We start from the raw sequence: 16,727 nt of genomic DNA on the forward strand, positions 1-16,727 counted from the left end.
TATATAAAGATATTATTAATATATAAAATATAATATATATTAAGTAAATTAATAAATATTTAATAAATATATATTTAAAAAATAATTAATATATTTATTAATTTAAATAATATAATAATATACTTAAAATAATTATATTTTATATATAAAATAATCTTTTAAAAATTATTTTTATTAATTTTAATCTTTTAATAAATATTATAAATATTAATCTTAGATATATATTTAGCTTTATAGAGCTTATTTAATAAGTTATTAATAAATAAAAAGGTATAATAATTCTTAATTATTATTTTATTTAACTCGTTATAATTTATATAAAGCCTTAGCTTTTTATTTTTCTTAGGGATAAAAAATATTAATATATTAGCTTTATTTATAAAATATTATATATATTTATTCTCTAAGTTTTTTATAATATATTTTTAAAAAGCTTAATATTATATTTTATTTATAAAATATAATAAATTATATAAAGGTTTTATATTTTTAATTAAATTAATTTTATATATAACCTCTATAAGTATTAATATATTTTTTATTACTTATTTATTAAAAAAGCCTTTTAATTCTTTAAGTTCTAAGAAAAGCTTTTTAAGTATTTTTATAAATATAATTATTTTATTTTTAAATATTTATTAAGTAATTTTTCTTAATATAAAAAATATTATAATATATAATATATATATTTTTTTTATTTTTAATAATCTTTTAAATAAAAAATATTAAATTAATTATAATAATTATAATATAATATTATTTATTAATAATATAATTAATTATTATACTTTTTTAATATATTAATAATTATAATAAGATAATATTATATAAATTATTTTTAAATTTTAACCTAATTAATGTTTATTATATTTTTTATAATTTATTATATAAATTAATAAAAAAGAAAATTAATTAATAAATATTTCTTAAGTATATCTTTTCTCCCTTAAAGGGCTTAAGCCTAAGGGCTATATAGTCTCTTATTTACTTAAGGCTAAGCTTTTATATAAGCTTTGTATTAATAATATTAATTTTTATATTAATATTTATATAAACTTTAATTTCTTTTTTAGTTATACCTTAGAGAATTAATATAAAAGCTATAATTACTTTTTAAATTAATATTTATTTTTATATAAATAAAAATAAAAGTTTAAATTTAATTTTTATTTTTTTTAATTTTTTAATAAATTAAGCTCTTAGGCTTTAATTTTATTAACCTTTATTAATAGCCTATTTTTATTTCTAAGAGAGGTTTAATTTATAAAGAGGTTATTATTATTAAAATATATCTTAATATAATATACTTAAGTCTTATAGCCTAGATAGCTATACTTAATATATTTTAATAATAATTTATTTTTTTTCTTAATATAATATTAATATAAATATACTTAAATTATTTATATTATAATAATTTTATTATAATATAAAATATAAGAGGTATTTAATAAAAGAATTTCTTTTAAAGCTTTCTTTATAGCTTAAATTATTAAAAAAATAATATCTTTTATTTAATTATTTAATATTATCTTAGAATTATTTCTTTTTAAGATAATTATTTTAATTAATAATATAAATCTAAAAGTATTTAATTTCTTATATAATATAATTAGCTTTTTATAAGAAATACTTTTATTTTTTAGGCTTTTTTTTAATTTATTATATAAATTATAAAAAAAATAATAAATTATAAGCTTATTATTTTTTTTAATAAGCTCTTATAAAATATATATTAATAAATAAAATATTATATTAATATCTTATTATACTTTTAATTTATAATTATAAATTAATCTCTTATTTATTTTTCTTAGAGCTCTAAGTTAATTTATTATTTTTATATAAATACTTTAAATTCTTTTTATATAAGATCTTTTATTAAGCTTATAATATAATTATATTAATAAATTTATAATAAATAAATAAATATATTTATTATTTATTTAATTTATTATTTTAATCTTATTTTTATATAAAATTAATTATTTATATTAATTACTTTAAGCTAATTATTAATATTAATAATAATAGCCTCTTAGATTAAGATCTTATAATTATATCTAAATAGCCTCTTATAGTCTCTTAGTTAATTATTAGCTAATTAATTTATAAGATATTTTAAAATCTTTAATATAAGGTTTTTTTCTTTTTATTTTTTTTATTTTTTTATTTTTATTTTTTTATTTTTATTTTTTATCTTTATAGCTTTTTTTTAACTTATTTAATAAAATTAAAATTAAAAATAAAAATAAAAAAAATTTTATTAAAATTAAATTTTTTTTTAATAAGATATCTCTTTTTATATAAAATCTTATTAATTATAATAATTTTAATATTTATTATTAACTTATATTAAAAAGGTTTATAATATTTATTTTATTTATTTAAGATAGATTATTATAAGGTTAGCCTATAAATAATAATAAATTATAATATTCTTTAATTTCTTAGGTTAGCTCTTTAAGGTCTTTTAAATTAAAAAGATTTAATAAGGTATTTTTTAGATTACTCTTAGTAATAGCCCGCGAAGTAAATAGCTATCCTAAGGAGTAATAAGGTTTTTTTAATTCTTTTATCTTAATTTTATATTAATTATTTATTAAAAAGAAATTAAAGAATTATAAGATAATAAGCCTTAATAGCTAGATTAAGATAAAATTATAAATTAAAAATAGGTTTTTATTATATATAAGACTTTAATTTACTAAGTTTTTTATAATAGCTTAGCTATAAAGCTTTTAAGAGATCTCTATATATATAATAACTAGCTAGGGTTACCCTAATTAGTTAGTAGATTTAATAACTATTTTATATCCTTATATTAAAATTTTTATAACTAAGTTATAATAAAAAGTTTAATAAGTTAAAGTCTTATATATATTTAAGATTTACTTTTAATTTATAATTTTATTTTAATCTAGTAATTTAGGCTTATTATTTTATAAACTTTTATTTATTTAATAAATTAAATTTAAATAAAAAGATTTTATTATAATTTTAATAAAAATTTAAAATACATATATATATGAATTAATATATATAAATTAAGGTAATTTATCAAAATAGCCCTACTTTATAATAAATAAATACCTTCTAATTAGTACTAAGGCAAACTAGGTTTTCTTCCTACATGGCAACGGTAATACCCGGTAGGTTGACTCTGGTCGTGTTTTGCTGGGTCACTCCGCTGTTCGGGCCGCATTACCATTAAGGTTGCCCTGAGAGGGTAGCCAAGGTACCAACAGTACCTTGTACCTCGCTTCGGTACCTGTAAGAAGGCCCCTTGCAGATCAATCAGGCGGGGTACCTGAACAATCGGTACTTGACTGGCTAGCCTCTCCTCGTCATGGAGTCAGACCTAGCGCCGTGATCGGGGAGACCCCTCCATTTTTTACTCACCGACCATAATTGGATCCCTGCGTGGTCGACGACAGCCCACCTCAACCAAACGACCTTCCGCAAACCTCAATCTGCAGCGCCGTTCTGACGGAGAGGCAAGTCTTGACCATCCTGAGACTTGTGACTATTCGCGATGGCGGAAGCCAAGAAACCAGGTCCCGAGCGGATCTCGATTCTGGGCGAGGCCAATATCATTGTTGATCATGGCCTTTGGCTCAACTTTGTCGCCGACGACCTCCTCCAAAACACCCCAACCTCGACATACGTCCTGATCACCGATACGAACCTCTTCGACACGTATGTGCCCGCCTTCCAAGCTCGATTCGAGGCCGCCGCCGAGGGCAAGGCGACCCGCCTGCTCACCTACACAATTCCTCCGGGTGAGGCTTCCAAGAGCAGGGAGACAAAGGCCGAGATTGAGGACTGGATGCTCTCGCAACAATGCACTCGTGACACCGTCATCATCGCCCTTGGTGGCGGTGTTATGGGTGACATGATCGGCTATGTCGCAGCAACCTTTATGCGTGGTGTTCGCTTTGTTCAAGTCCCAACCACATTGCTGGCCATGGTTGACTCATCCATTGGCGGAAAGACTGCCATTGACACCCCAATGGGCAAGAACCTGGTCGGCGCCTTCTGGCAGCCCAAACGCATCTACATTGACTTGACCTTCCTCGAGACCCTTCCTGTCCGTGAGTTCATCAACGGCATGGCCGAGGTGGTCAAGACTGCGGCCATTTGGAACGAAACCGAATTCACCGTGCTTGAGGAGTCCGCAGCTCACATCCTCGAGTGCATCCGATCCAAGGGCGAAGGTCGATTGACACCCATCAAGGATGTGCTGAAGCGCATTGTCACTGGATCGGCGGGTGTCAAGGCAGAGGTTGTTTCCAGCGATGAGCGCGAGGGTGGTCTTCGCAACCTCCTCAACTTTGGCCATTCCATTGGACACGCAATTGAGGCCATTCTTACGCCCCAGTTGCTTCACGGAGAAGCTGTGGCAATCGGTATGGTCAAGGAAGCCGAGCTGGCTCGCTATCTAGGTGTTCTGCGCCCGGGTGCTGTCGCCAGGCTTGTCAAGTGCATAGCCAGCTACGATCTCCCAACTTCAATTCATGACAAGCGCGTTGTCAAATTGACTGCTGGCAAGAAGTGTCCTGTCGACGTCTTACTTCAGAAGATGGGAGTCGACAAGAAGAACGATGGCCAAAAGAAGAAGATTGTGCTCCTGTCTGCCATCGGCAAGTGCTACGAGCCCCGTGCCAGTGTTGTCGACGACAAGACGATCCGAACTATTCTGTCGCCTTCCATCCAAGTGATGCCTGGTGTACCAAGCAACTTGGATGTCACCGTCACCCCACCGGGTTCCAAGAGCATCTCCAATCGAGCCTTGGTCCTGGCAGCTCTTGGTTCGGGATCTTGCCGTATCAAGAATCTCCTTCACTCAGATGACACTGAGTATATGCTGTCAGCTATTCATCAGCTTGGGGGAGCTTCCTACTCTTGGCAGGATGCCGGAGAGGTTTTGGTTGTCGATGGCAAGGGAGGGAGCCTCAAGGCTAGCAAGGAGGCTCTCTATCTAGGCAACGCCGGAACAGCATCCCGCTTCTTGACCACGGTCGTCGCTCTGTGCTCTCCAAGTGAAAGTGCCAGCTCTACCATCCTTACTGGCAATGCGAGGATGAAGGTCCGTCCGATCGGCCCGCTAGTCGATGCTCTACGTTCGAACGGCGTTGAGATCGAATACCAGGGCAAGGAAAACAGCCTTCCCCTGCGCGTTGATGCAGCCGGGGGACTCAAGGGAGGTGTCATCGAGCTCGCGGCCACCGTTTCGTCTCAATACGTTTCGTCAATCCTCATGGCAGCTCCTTATGCCAAGAACCCAGTGACCCTACGCCTGGTGGGTGGTAAACCCATCTCCCAGCCTTACATCGACATGACGATTTCGATGATGGCATCCTTTGGCGTTCATGTGACTGCTTCCCCGGATGAACCGAACACCTACCACATCCCTCAGGGCCAGTACCAGAACCCAAGCGAGTACATCATTGAGAGTGACGCCAGCTCTGCCACTTATCCTTTGGCGGTTGCTGCCATCACTGGCACAACATGTACTATTCCCAACATTGGGTCAAAGTCGCTCCAGGGCGACGCTCGCTTTGCTGTCGATGTGCTGCAGCCCATGGGCTGCACCGTCAACCAGTCGGACTACTCCACCACAGTCACTGGCCCTGCACCTGGTGAGCTAAAGGCATTGCCTCATGTTGACATGGAACCCATGACGGACGCATTCCTTACAGCATCAGTGTTGGCTGCTGTGGCGTCCGGGAAAACACAGATCACCGGTATTGCCAACCAGCGAGTCAAGGAATGTAACCGAATTGCGGCCATGAAGGACCAGCTGGCCAAGTTTGGTGTTCAGTGCAACGAACTTGATGATGGTATTGAGGTTCTCGGGAAGGGACAGGATGGTGGCATCTCAGCACCAACGGTTGGCATCCATTGCTACGATGATCACCGTGTTGCCATGAGCTTCAGTGTGCTTGCAGTCGCATCACCCAGCCCCGTCATCGTCACTGAACGAGAGTGTGTGGGCAAGACATGGCCTGGCTGGTGGGACATCCTATCGCAGGCCTTCAAGGTTGACATGGTTGGTCATGAGCCAGACGCCAATGCTGATGAGGAGGATAGCAAGAGCTCGGTTATGGAGCGCTCAGTGTTCATCATTGGGATGCGAGGCGCCGGCAAGACCACGGCTGGCAACTGGATGGCCAAGATGTTGGGCTGGAAATTCATCGACCTGGATCAAGAGCTGGAGAGACGGGCTGGATGCACGATTCCCGAGATGATCAGAGGCAGCCGTGGGTGGGAAGGCTTCCGAGCAGACGAGTTGTCTCTTCTGAAGGACGTGATGGCGAAGAACTCACACGGCCATATCTTCTCTTGTGGCGGTGGCCTGGTCGAAACGCCCGAGGCCAGGCAGCTCCTTAAGGACTATGGCAGAAATGGTGGCAATGTCCTGCTCATCCACCGTGACACAGATCAGGTGGTGGAGTACCTGATGCGAGACAAGACTCGCCCGGCCTACACCAGCGAGATCCGAGAAGTCTATCTCCGCAGGAAAGACTTTTATCAAGAGTGCAGCAACCTTCTCTACTACAGCCCGCACTCGGAGTCCTCTGGCTCGAAGAGCGAGATTCCGCATGACTTCCGGCAGTTTGTGTCCTCCATTTCAGGCAGAAGCACGCATCTCAAGGATGTGATGGATAAGGACCACAGTTTCTTTGTGTCTCTGACCGTTCCCGATCTGAATGAGGCGGCTAGCTTGATCCCGGAAGTTGTTGTCGGCTCCGACGCGGTTGAGTTGAGAGTTGATCTCCTTCAGGATCGGTCTGTCGACTCAGTCACACGACAAGTGTCCATCCTTCGGGCCCTGGCCAAGAAGCCCATTGTCTTCACTCTACGGACCGTGTCTCAGGGAGGGAAGTTCCCGGACGAGGCCTACGAGGAAGGTCTTGAGCTTTACCGCTTGGCTCTCCGAATGGGCATGGAGTATGTCGATGTCGAGATGACCTTGCCCGAAAACATCATCCAGACCGTCACGGAGTCTCGCGGTCACTCACGCATCATTGCTTCACACCACGACCCCCAGGGCACCATGTCATGGAAGAATGCTTCTTGGATTCCATTCTACAACCGTGCCCTCCAGTTCGGTGACATTATCAAGCTCGTTGGCGTTGCGCGCAGCTCCGAAGACAACTTTGACCTCGCCAAGTTCAAGACCAGGATGCAGGAGGCACAGAAGACGCCGATGATCGCCATGAACATGGGCAAGGCGGGCAAGCTCAGTCGTGTGCTCAACAAGTTCTTGACGCCCGTCTCCCACCCTGCCTTGCCCTTCAAGGCTGCACCTGGGCAGATGTCGGCGGCCGAGATCCGTCGCGGTCTGGCATTGTTGGGCGACCTAGATCCATGCAACTTCTACTTGTTTGGAAAGCCGATTTCAGCTTCTCGGTCGCCTGCGCTTCACAACACCCTGTTCAGCCAGACAGGCTTGCCTCACCAGTACCACCGTTTGGAGACGGACAACATCCAGGATGTTCGTGAGGTTCTGCAGGCACCTGATTTTGGAGGTGCTTCTGTGACCATCCCTCTGAAGCTGGACATCATGGGTCAAGTCGACGAGCTCTCGGAAGCAGCGCGTACGATTGGTGCCGTCAACACTGTTGTGCCGATAGGTAAGGCTGATGCCAGTGGCCGTCGACGTCTCCAGGGAGACAACACGGACTGGAGGGGCATGGTTCACGCTCTTCGTGACGAAGGAGTGGAGGAGCAGGCCGATTCCGAGACCAGGGGAGCGGCCATGGTGGTTGGGTCAGGTGGCACTACTCGAGCAGCCATCTTTGCCCTCCATTCCCTCGGCTTTGGTCCAATCTACATTGCGGCACGAAACCAGGCTAAGGCGGATGCGCTCGCAGCTGACTTCCCAGCTGAGTACCAATTGCAAGGTCTGAGCCAGGCTTCAGACGCTGACAAGGTGTCTTCAAACCTCAATGTCGTCATCAGCACTATCCCAGCTGATCGACCCATCGACCCAAGTCTCCAAGAGCTCGTCGGTGCTTTGCTCAGCCGACCGGCTGTGGGCACAGAGCGTCGTGTTCTTCTCGAGATGGCCTACAAGCCTAGCCACACCCCGATTATGCAGCTGGCGGACGAGGCAGGTAACTGGACCACTATCCCCGGTCTGGAGGTTCTGGCGTCTCAGGGTTGGTATCAAGTGAGTTCACCTTTGCAATCACAAGTGTATAATCAGGTAGCTAACATGATCTCTTAGTTTGAACTGTGGACTGGCATCACGCCCTTGTACCGTGACGCTCGTTCGGCCGTCCTAGGTTCATAGAGGGTCTACAACGTTCAATGCCAACAATACTAGGTGCGTGTGGGTAACTCTGGTGATGACAATGGAGCGCACTTGTCCTAGTGAATGGATCAGCTGCGAGAATGGGAACAGATAGTTGCCATGTAGATTGCAAAAACACAAAATAAGGTGGAAATAGAGAAATATTCAGAATAGACAATTTGTCCGGCAGTATGAGGCAGGTTTTTCTTCGCTCCGTAATGTGTCGCATGGTCCAACATGCCATTCTACTGTAAGTGAAACCAAATCAGCAAATCTCCAGATGTGACGTTGTTCGTAATACAGTACTACAGATAACCACCCGCCAGAGCATCCCACCTCCAGCGCCCGGATTGCGTCAAGGCGGAGACTTTGTTCCCCTGCCATGCTAGCCTCGATGGAAGCCTTTCCCTTCTAAAATAACCTACGTGCTACAGCTGTCTCTGGATCTGCTCCCCCATAGCGTCCGCAAATGCAAGGCATCGTCATTTTGCCCCAAAACAGCGATCAAGTAACCTCAAACTCGATGCGCTCATCCAAGCACAAATCTTGGCAACGTCACAAGGGGTGTGGCTCGCTCATTGTGTAATGTGTCTCGGTCCCCAAGGAACGGTGACAACATCGAGGAACATGAGCTCGGTGCAGATCGCTAACCGGGGAAGCTTGGAGCTCTAGCCCCAGCTCTATTCCATCATCAAACGCATATCAATCATCGATTGTGACGGGGCTTGGATCTACAGGGCTAGCTTCAACCGTTTATCAGCCTCTGGAGATCTGAGGGGTGGGCCGGTTCAAGATTCATGCCCCCTCGCTTCGATAAACACGCAGAGCTTCTACTGGACAGCCAAGCACACAACGCACATTTGAGACAGACTTCGATTGTAAGTTGTCAATCCTTCTTTTAATTATATCATACATCATCATCATCTATGGATATAGTTTTTGGGTTAGATCCCATGCGAAATTCCAACAGGCCAAGGAAATCGAAAACCAAGTTCAAGCTGATCGACCCGCTTTTGGTCGTTTCTCCAGTGTCATGACATCGTATGACCCCATAATGTTTCCAACCTGCAGTCATGACCCAAAATCACACCGTTACACGCTCTTGCATGCGGATCAAGCATCCGCTGCCAACAAAAATAGACAGGCCAAAACGACCCGTGTGACAAACAGACCAAAGCACCAAATGCAGACCAATCCATAGAGGATACCCAGTTGCAAAATTGAATGACAAAAGACGCTGTAAAAAGACCCTCTCGCTCGTTTGTTTTTTTGTCTAGACCGGTTTCCGATTTCCGATTCCCAAATGATTTCCAATATCGCAAAGCACAGCCCAGGCGTCCCCGGCCGGCCAAGTCGAGCCTGGGGCTGTGCCGTGGCCATTCCGTGTAATTGTTTTGTTGGATTTGTAAGTAATGTACAAGTTACATCAGGGCCGATGGAAGTACACCCAGCGTTGCTTCCATGCCCTTCGATTAGATGCCAGACAAAGAAAATTCGGGATCAGGGTGCTCCAGAATGAACATGCCGTATCCATGACGGACGCCATGTCATCATCAGGAGTGCTGGGGAGTGATGCTGATGGCTGAGCGACAGGTTGGGCGGGGGCGAGTGATGTCACAGCCTGAGTCGATGGGCAGCCCATGACGTCAATCGGGAGGACCCTTCCTGCATGAGGACCCTGAGACCCACTTTCCCGCGTTGGAGCCCGGCCGCCCTGTCGCTTTTTCTGCCCTCAGCCAACCCAATTCAAGCAGGTTGAAGCCTCGCATCGACCGGCCCACCAATGCCAAGCCTAATTCGACCGTGGTCCACGTCATGCAGCATCATCTGTTGCGTTGGAAGACCCGTCGGTCCCAGCTCTGCTGGCATCTGGATGTTGTCAAGCGAGGCAGGGGTGGCCGGTGGTAGGAGTCAATTGTCCGGGGGGCGGGGATATGCCAGCCTTGCGAGCCGCTCAACGCCCACTTCAGGCGCCGCCGCGTCGCCGGTGCTTGCCCGGGAGCTCCACATCCGGGTGACACACCCGGTAATGTCTCGTCAGAGCATCCGCCCGGCTGAAGGTCTTCTCCTCGGTGCAGAGATCGCAACGCACCTTTTGCTTGCGGGCATTGTGGATCGTGTCTTCGTGACGAGTGAGATCATAGGGCCGGGAGAAGATTGTGTTGCAGGGCTTGCCCGTGCTCGGGTTGATCCGATCACAGCGATGGGGCCCAGCCTGACTGTTCAGCAGGCTCGAGGTCATGCCCATGTCGCGAGGACGAGCACTTCCCAGGGCCTGTGTTTGGCGGTGACCCTCTCTCTTGTGCTTCTGGAGAAGCGCAGGAGTCTCGAATCGCAGAGTGCACCCGTGATATGTGCATGTGTAGGTGCCTCCGTCTGCGGTAGTACTGCTGGGACGGGTTGCAGGGGTGGTGTTTCGTGACTCGTTGGAGCTGGATCCAGCGGAGCTCAGGCGGGGGGGGGTTTCGTTGCTGGAGCGGGGATGCGCGATGAAGGGATACTGCTGAGGCACAACAATGCCAGATGGCGCCTGTGTGGGGAGGAAGTTGAAGTGGCCATTGGCGCTAGCATCGTGCATCGAAGGATCCTGAGATCCATGGTTGACCATGCCCTTCGCGAAGTGGTCCATCTCGAAACCAGAAGCACCCTGGGGAAACAAGGGGAAATTGGACTCGCCCTCAGGCTCGTTGAACTCCAGAATAGCGTCCTTGGGCGAAATTGTCTTTGGGGTCTCAGGCTCATGTCGCTGACTCATTTGCTGTTGCATGAACTGCGCGTCGTGCTGCGCCTTGTTCTGCTCGCGCATGCGCTGGGCTGAGTTGAATGGCATATTTTGCGCGAACACGGCATTGCTAAAGTCATGAGCCGGCGAAGGTGCCAGGGGAGAGCCAGCGCGGAAAGGCGATCTGTCTCGGGAAGTGCTAGAGGCCGGTGAGTGAGCAGCGCTCAGGTGCTGGCTGTTGGCTGCGTGGAGTCGCTGGCTGAAGACATCGTTTGTGGGAGAGACAGCCATCTGCGCTTGCGAGGGAGGAGTAGATGTGATGGCAAAGTTGGGGCTGTAAAGCTCATCGCCATAGACATCCGTCATGGTCCTGTCAAGCTTGGGGGCGTTGGGATAACCTATTGAGAGGAATTGTGAGCGCTGGTCGCTGAGGCCTCCGTCCAGAAGGAAATCTGTACCTTTTCGCCTCCTCTCCGAGTGCTCGGTTTCGCCAACTGTGGGAGTGGCAGGTGAGTCACCTGCGATGGAACTCGCCACCGAGGCAGGATGTGATCGCGTTGAGCCGGAGAAGTCGGGGGCGTGCATCAATCCCCGATCCATCCGCGGCTTGCTGCTGGGACCTGCGAGTGTGATGGGATATGCCAGCTCAGGCATGGCATGCTCCATGCCACCGCAGGACTGGTAGCCGGAGTAGGGACCCATTGACTTGGTCGCCAGCTGATAGTAGGAAGGGTTAACACCGTTCTGGTCGTGGACGTCGGTGATGGCGATCTGAGGATTCGAGGTGTTATGGGTAAATGGAGAAGAAGGACCGGCAGTTGAAGAGCCCAGAGACGACAATGATGACTCGCGTTGATGGGCAGCGCGGGAGAATCTGGGAGTCTGATCGGCGATGGCTCCCCAAGCGTCGGGCTGCATGAGGTCCGAGGGAAGCTGCTGGCTCAAGGTGGCGAGCTCGTCGTCGTAGTTCGATCGTGAAAAGTCTGAGTAGGCGGTAGGGTTGTATTCGGACTGGCAGTCTTGGATATATGGATACTGCTGAGTGTTGGAAGAGTTGTTCTGGTGTTGTTGTTGAAGCTGAAGTTGTTGCTGAGGAAGGCGAGGGATCGATAACATGTTGGTTGAGGAAAGAATAATTGTGTTTAAAGTTGGGGAGAGAAGTGGCAAAAAGACGGGATGGCTCTCCTTTTAAGAAAGAAGGCCCCGTGTGAGCCGGGAGTGAACTGGAATACCAAGATGGAAACGAGTAGACAGATGATGGACTGGCGCCGATGTATCTGCAGAGCGAGCCCCACAGACCGAGAGAAGACCCTGAAGGCCCCACTTGATGATGCACAGGACAGGCCCCAAATCCGGGATCTGGACAGGATGACTGGCTGGATTGTGCCCGGGTACCGACTGAGAAAAAAGCAAAAGACGTGAGTGTCGGTGCGGTATGTAACCCGGGATGCAAGGGTGGTGTGGACTCGAATGGAGGGGCGTGTGGCAGTGGTGTGTGTGGTGTGAAAGTGATGGAGTGTACGTTGTGTGGTGGTGGTGGTTCGTACAATCGTCAGGTAAAAGCCGTTATTTTCGTTTCGCTAGGTCAGCGGCGGGCAGCTAGTGCGGTTGCTGATTGATGCTTTGGTGATTTATGATGCCGGTGATGCTGCGATGGGCGCTGATGTAACTGCTGATTGTCTCGATGGTTCGAGTCGCTTCCGGCGGTTGCTCCAGAGGATGGATGATTGTTTTCTGATTTCAAATATTTCCATCGCTTAAAGCCAGGCCGAGGATGTCGCGCCAGATATACTTGGCTGTATCAGCCGCCCTCCATTCGCGAGACGAGCCCCCGAAGGACGAAGTCCGACAGCTAGACGGAGCCCTCCCAAGAAACCAAGCCTCACGCCCGCAGCGCGCGAAGCCCACTCCGGGGATGCAGAGAACAAGGGTACGTATCTTTAGGTTTTGTCTCCAAAGGGCCAAGGCCAGCTCGCACCCAACGCTCCAGGGTTCCGACGCCAACACAGCCCATCCAAGCCAAGCACCCAATGACCACCCCCAATCCCTCTGCCGCTCTCCTTGGAAAGCCCTTGCCAGCCCTGCTCTGCGACTCAAGTTTTTCTCCTCGTGCGTGTTGGCCGTGTCCACTGACGTAGTCTGGCCCCGCCGATCTTCCATCTTTATTCGCTTTCTAAGACGATCCCTGTCCAGCGCGGCATGCCACGCACAGCCACATTTCCGTCGTTGGTAATACGTTGTCGTTCTCTCCCCAGCGCCAATCCGTCGGCATCCGCCACACTCCATTTCCACGTCGTTCCACCAGGCTGGAGTCACATGACGGTGTTGCGTAGAGGTCACATGAGCTCTGCTGTCGTATGTTGGTTCAGAGTGGTCCTATCCATGTCGGCTGTTTGGAGTCACCTTAGATAAGCCAACCACACTCGACAAGTCTGCTGAGCTAAGGTCGGGAATAGGAGGGTGTTGTCAGCTAAAAAATCTTCTTCCGCTATGGTACCCGTCGCATGACACATTTGATGGTGTGACTGGCCATGCGTCCCTTCTACCTTGCTCAACACCCGGCATGTCGATTCCCAACGGAACGGAGCAAATACTAGACAGGGTGAAGGTCGATGGGAAGAAAAAATTTTCATCCATCCCTTCTAGGGGGGGAGGATAAACAGACTGGTGCGAGCGCAACGCAGGAACAAAAACCCAGTCACACTCCCTTCCCCCCCTAGCTCGAATGTGCAAGAAAATACCCAGAGGTGCCATGGTGATAGGTAGAGAGATCGTAGAGGAGGTCCGCCGATGCGTGACAAGGTCTTCGGCCTGACCGACCCGCTCCGGCCCTCGGACTTGGTCGGGATCGTGTTCCCAGCCAATCAGGGGTGTGGCTTGACCTTGGCTAAGCCACAACCCTGCCAATTTGAAGGACTAGACAAGCTCAGAGTCCATGCCCAGGCCGCCCAGATCGATCTCGTCCAACATCCGTCCCACCCATCTCCGAAAATCCGGACCATCCACCTGCAGCCTTTTTCGTTCCTCCGCGGGACCTAGCAGTGCAGTTCCAGCTACCTTACCCAAGACAACGGGACTTCCGGCATGCGGCTAAACATCGTTCCAGCTTTCCATGCAAATTCTAGCTTCCTGGGTTTCGGACAAGACTTCCAGACTAGGACAATAAACGACGAAGGGTGTGAGTGCTGAAGTCTGGGAAACGATATCCAGGAAGATCAATACGGGATGTGGGCCTAAAATCTTTATCGCTACCGTCGTATTCGTAGGCAAGCGGTGAATCACCAGCCAGGCACGCGAGAGGTGAAAACCCGATAGTCTGGAGCCGGGGTGTTGCGAGTGACCCTTCTCCGGCCCGTTCACACGAGACATGACCCGTCTGAACTGGTATTTCTTACTGGTCAGTGCCAAGCTCGGGTCGCGAGAGTTCATTCCAAGAGTCACCTTAGCAGAAGCTCATGACTATCCAGATGGACGTAGTTGCATGACACCAAAGCGGACTAGGCTCGACGTCCATCTCGATCCTGCTCCGTCCGAGTCCGCAGTTGGAAAACTCTGAAGGGCAATTACCAAGACATTATCCGTCAGCCAAAACTGAACATGTGAGCCATGACACCCGGGGCAGCCTAGAGTGTATCCATTAACCGCCCACGGGGCGCGCGTAGGGCTGGCGGCCGAGAGACCCGCAACGGCGGCGGCTGGAGCCGGGCGATCCGCCGGCTGGCCTCGGGGCAGCACAATCTGAATAAATCTGCTGCGTTCCACTGAATAATCTATCTGCCTGGCAGTTGCGTAGGCAGTTGAGTTCTGCCGGTGGCTTGTCGGGGCATGTGGTATTGAGCACGTTACAGCATCTCAGCCAAGGAAGCAGATGAGGCAAGCCCAGCTCCTGAGCTCTATACAACGATGCAAGTTTGTGGATCTCCAAGTCTCGAGTGATCCAGCTCCTTGAGCTCCCCGAGTCACCGATTTGTAGTAGCAAGCTGTGCTGCTGACTTGATGGCAAATGCTGGAGCAAACGGCTCCTAAAGCGTGGAGTCCATGCTACGTTGCGGGCGGTCGGGCCGCAGAGGCTTCAACATTCGTGGTAAGGCAAGCGCACCGGCTCCAGCGGGGGAGGCGTATCTCCAGAAATGCCATGTTCCATAACGCTTCCATGCATCATCGAAAGCCGGGTCGTGCATTTCAATTCCGCATCTTGTGCGATTCCTTGGTGCTGGGTGACCATTTCCTTCCAGCTAGCACGGTTCGGTGTCTCCGCGTGGGGCAGCCTTTTCAAGTGGAGGCTCTTGTTTCGTTCACCCAGGCGGGTAAAGGAATAAATGATACACCAGGACACCAGAGAAGGTTGGCTGAATCCTATCAAAGATGATAAATGAATTAACATAAAATATGAAAAAAATATGTAAAATACATATCATAATCTTAGAAAATAATCTAGAGCTCTTGTAGCTGTTCATTGTGCTTTCGTGATTACCTTCAATGGGGGGTAGGCGGATGCGTTTGTGGTGGTGTGCCGTTTTTCCTTCAGCCGGGTGCCACCCAGGATCGAGAAAAAAACGTGCGAGTGTATCTTGGTAGCATGAACCCCAGCAGCGCAGGGGTCTTTCAAGGCAACTAATGTCTTTGTTTTCATTTGCGTGAGAAAATCAACGTCAGCTAGCATCATATTTTACTCCATCCACGTCCGTTTCCTCCGTCCTTCATCTGCCGTGCAAGCCGGCCGAGAAGAAAGAGGGATCCAAAATCCGATGCGGAGTCTACGGATTTTAGGTGCCTCGGCGCAGTTGTTCCTGCTCACAAATCCATTTCGTGTTCCTTCGGTGGTCCAGGCCCCCCCAGGATTGCTGGCGCGGCGGCCTCTAATTTTAGTCCCCTCTCCACGTGGTCCAGGCCCAGCGATCCCTCGGTCTCGCCACCCGTTCGCTCCGTGGCCCGAAGAATTCGGCCGATTATCTAGCCCCGTCACCAGAACAGGAACCCCAACATTGGATCTCTCCCAGGTCCAGACATGCAGATCTTCATTTTACTAGCCCTCTATGTTCCCGCCAATGCAGTGTAGATTCAGCTCCCAGATCCCTCCTCCGTGGCTGTACTCTCTCACTGCCAGGACGATGGTCACAGGACCTTACGGGATCGTTCTAGAACCGCTGCCGTTCATGCACTGCGATGCGCCGCACGGTACCGTAATGCGTCGCTTTCGTATTGCTCACCATCCATCATACCTGACAAACGGCCCGTGATCAGTAATCATGACACCTATGCGATTTCTAATTGTATTGTTGACTTGGCCTCAAGTTGGTATTTGGAATTCACTGTTGGTTCATTGTAGGATGCGATGACTCAATTGCTGTGGCAATGTCGGCTGTGTCAACGTCTCTTACACCAACCATTAAGTCTCCGCGGACGAGGAGGCCAAGTTGACACATTTGTCACTTATTACTTCATACCAACTATGGGTCTAAAGCGCTCGAATATTTGCAACTATCTAGATATCCTATGATTACTAAAACATCACTAAAACATCAACCTAGCAAGCGACAGTGGCTCAACATAGGGTAAGTGATTTAGGCGAGGACGCTTAACAGTCCAAAAGAAGGTGGCTGATGGATCATGGTTAACGCACTCGTACTCGTCAGCTATCCAGCCTCACCAGGTGCTCGGTGCAGTATCCTTTTTCGAGATAAGATGGCGTTGGCGGGAACC

At 46.4% G+C, this 16,727-nt stretch overlaps 2 protein-coding genes across 2 annotated transcripts; one reads left to right on the plus strand and one right to left on the minus strand.

Moving 5' to 3' along the window:
• Positions 1-3,535: 3,535 nt before the first annotated feature.
• NCS54_01054600 (Pentafunctional AROM polypeptide) lies at positions 3,536-8,302 on the plus strand (the record flags this gene model as incomplete). Its single annotated transcript, XM_053155850.1, has 2 exons — positions 3,536-8,179; positions 8,237-8,302. 2 exons carry the CDS (start codon positions 3,536-3,538, stop codon positions 8,300-8,302), a joined length of 4,710 nt encoding a protein of 1,569 aa, XP_053011825.1.
• A 1,966-nt stretch (positions 8,303-10,268) lies between these two features.
• On the minus strand, positions 10,269-12,140 carry NCS54_01054700 (Hypothetical protein; the record flags this gene model as incomplete). Its single annotated transcript, XM_053155851.1, has 1 exon — positions 10,269-12,140. One exon carries the CDS (start codon positions 12,138-12,140, stop codon positions 10,269-10,271), a length of 1,872 nt encoding a protein of 623 aa, XP_053011826.1.
• Between the last annotated feature and the right edge of the window lie 4,587 nt (positions 12,141-16,727).

The sequence above is a fragment of the Fusarium falciforme genome, chromosome 8 (genome assembly GCF_026873545.1).
Source record: "Fusarium falciforme chromosome 8, complete sequence".
Classification (NCBI taxonomy): domain Eukaryota; kingdom Fungi; phylum Ascomycota; class Sordariomycetes; order Hypocreales; family Nectriaceae; genus Fusarium; species Fusarium falciforme.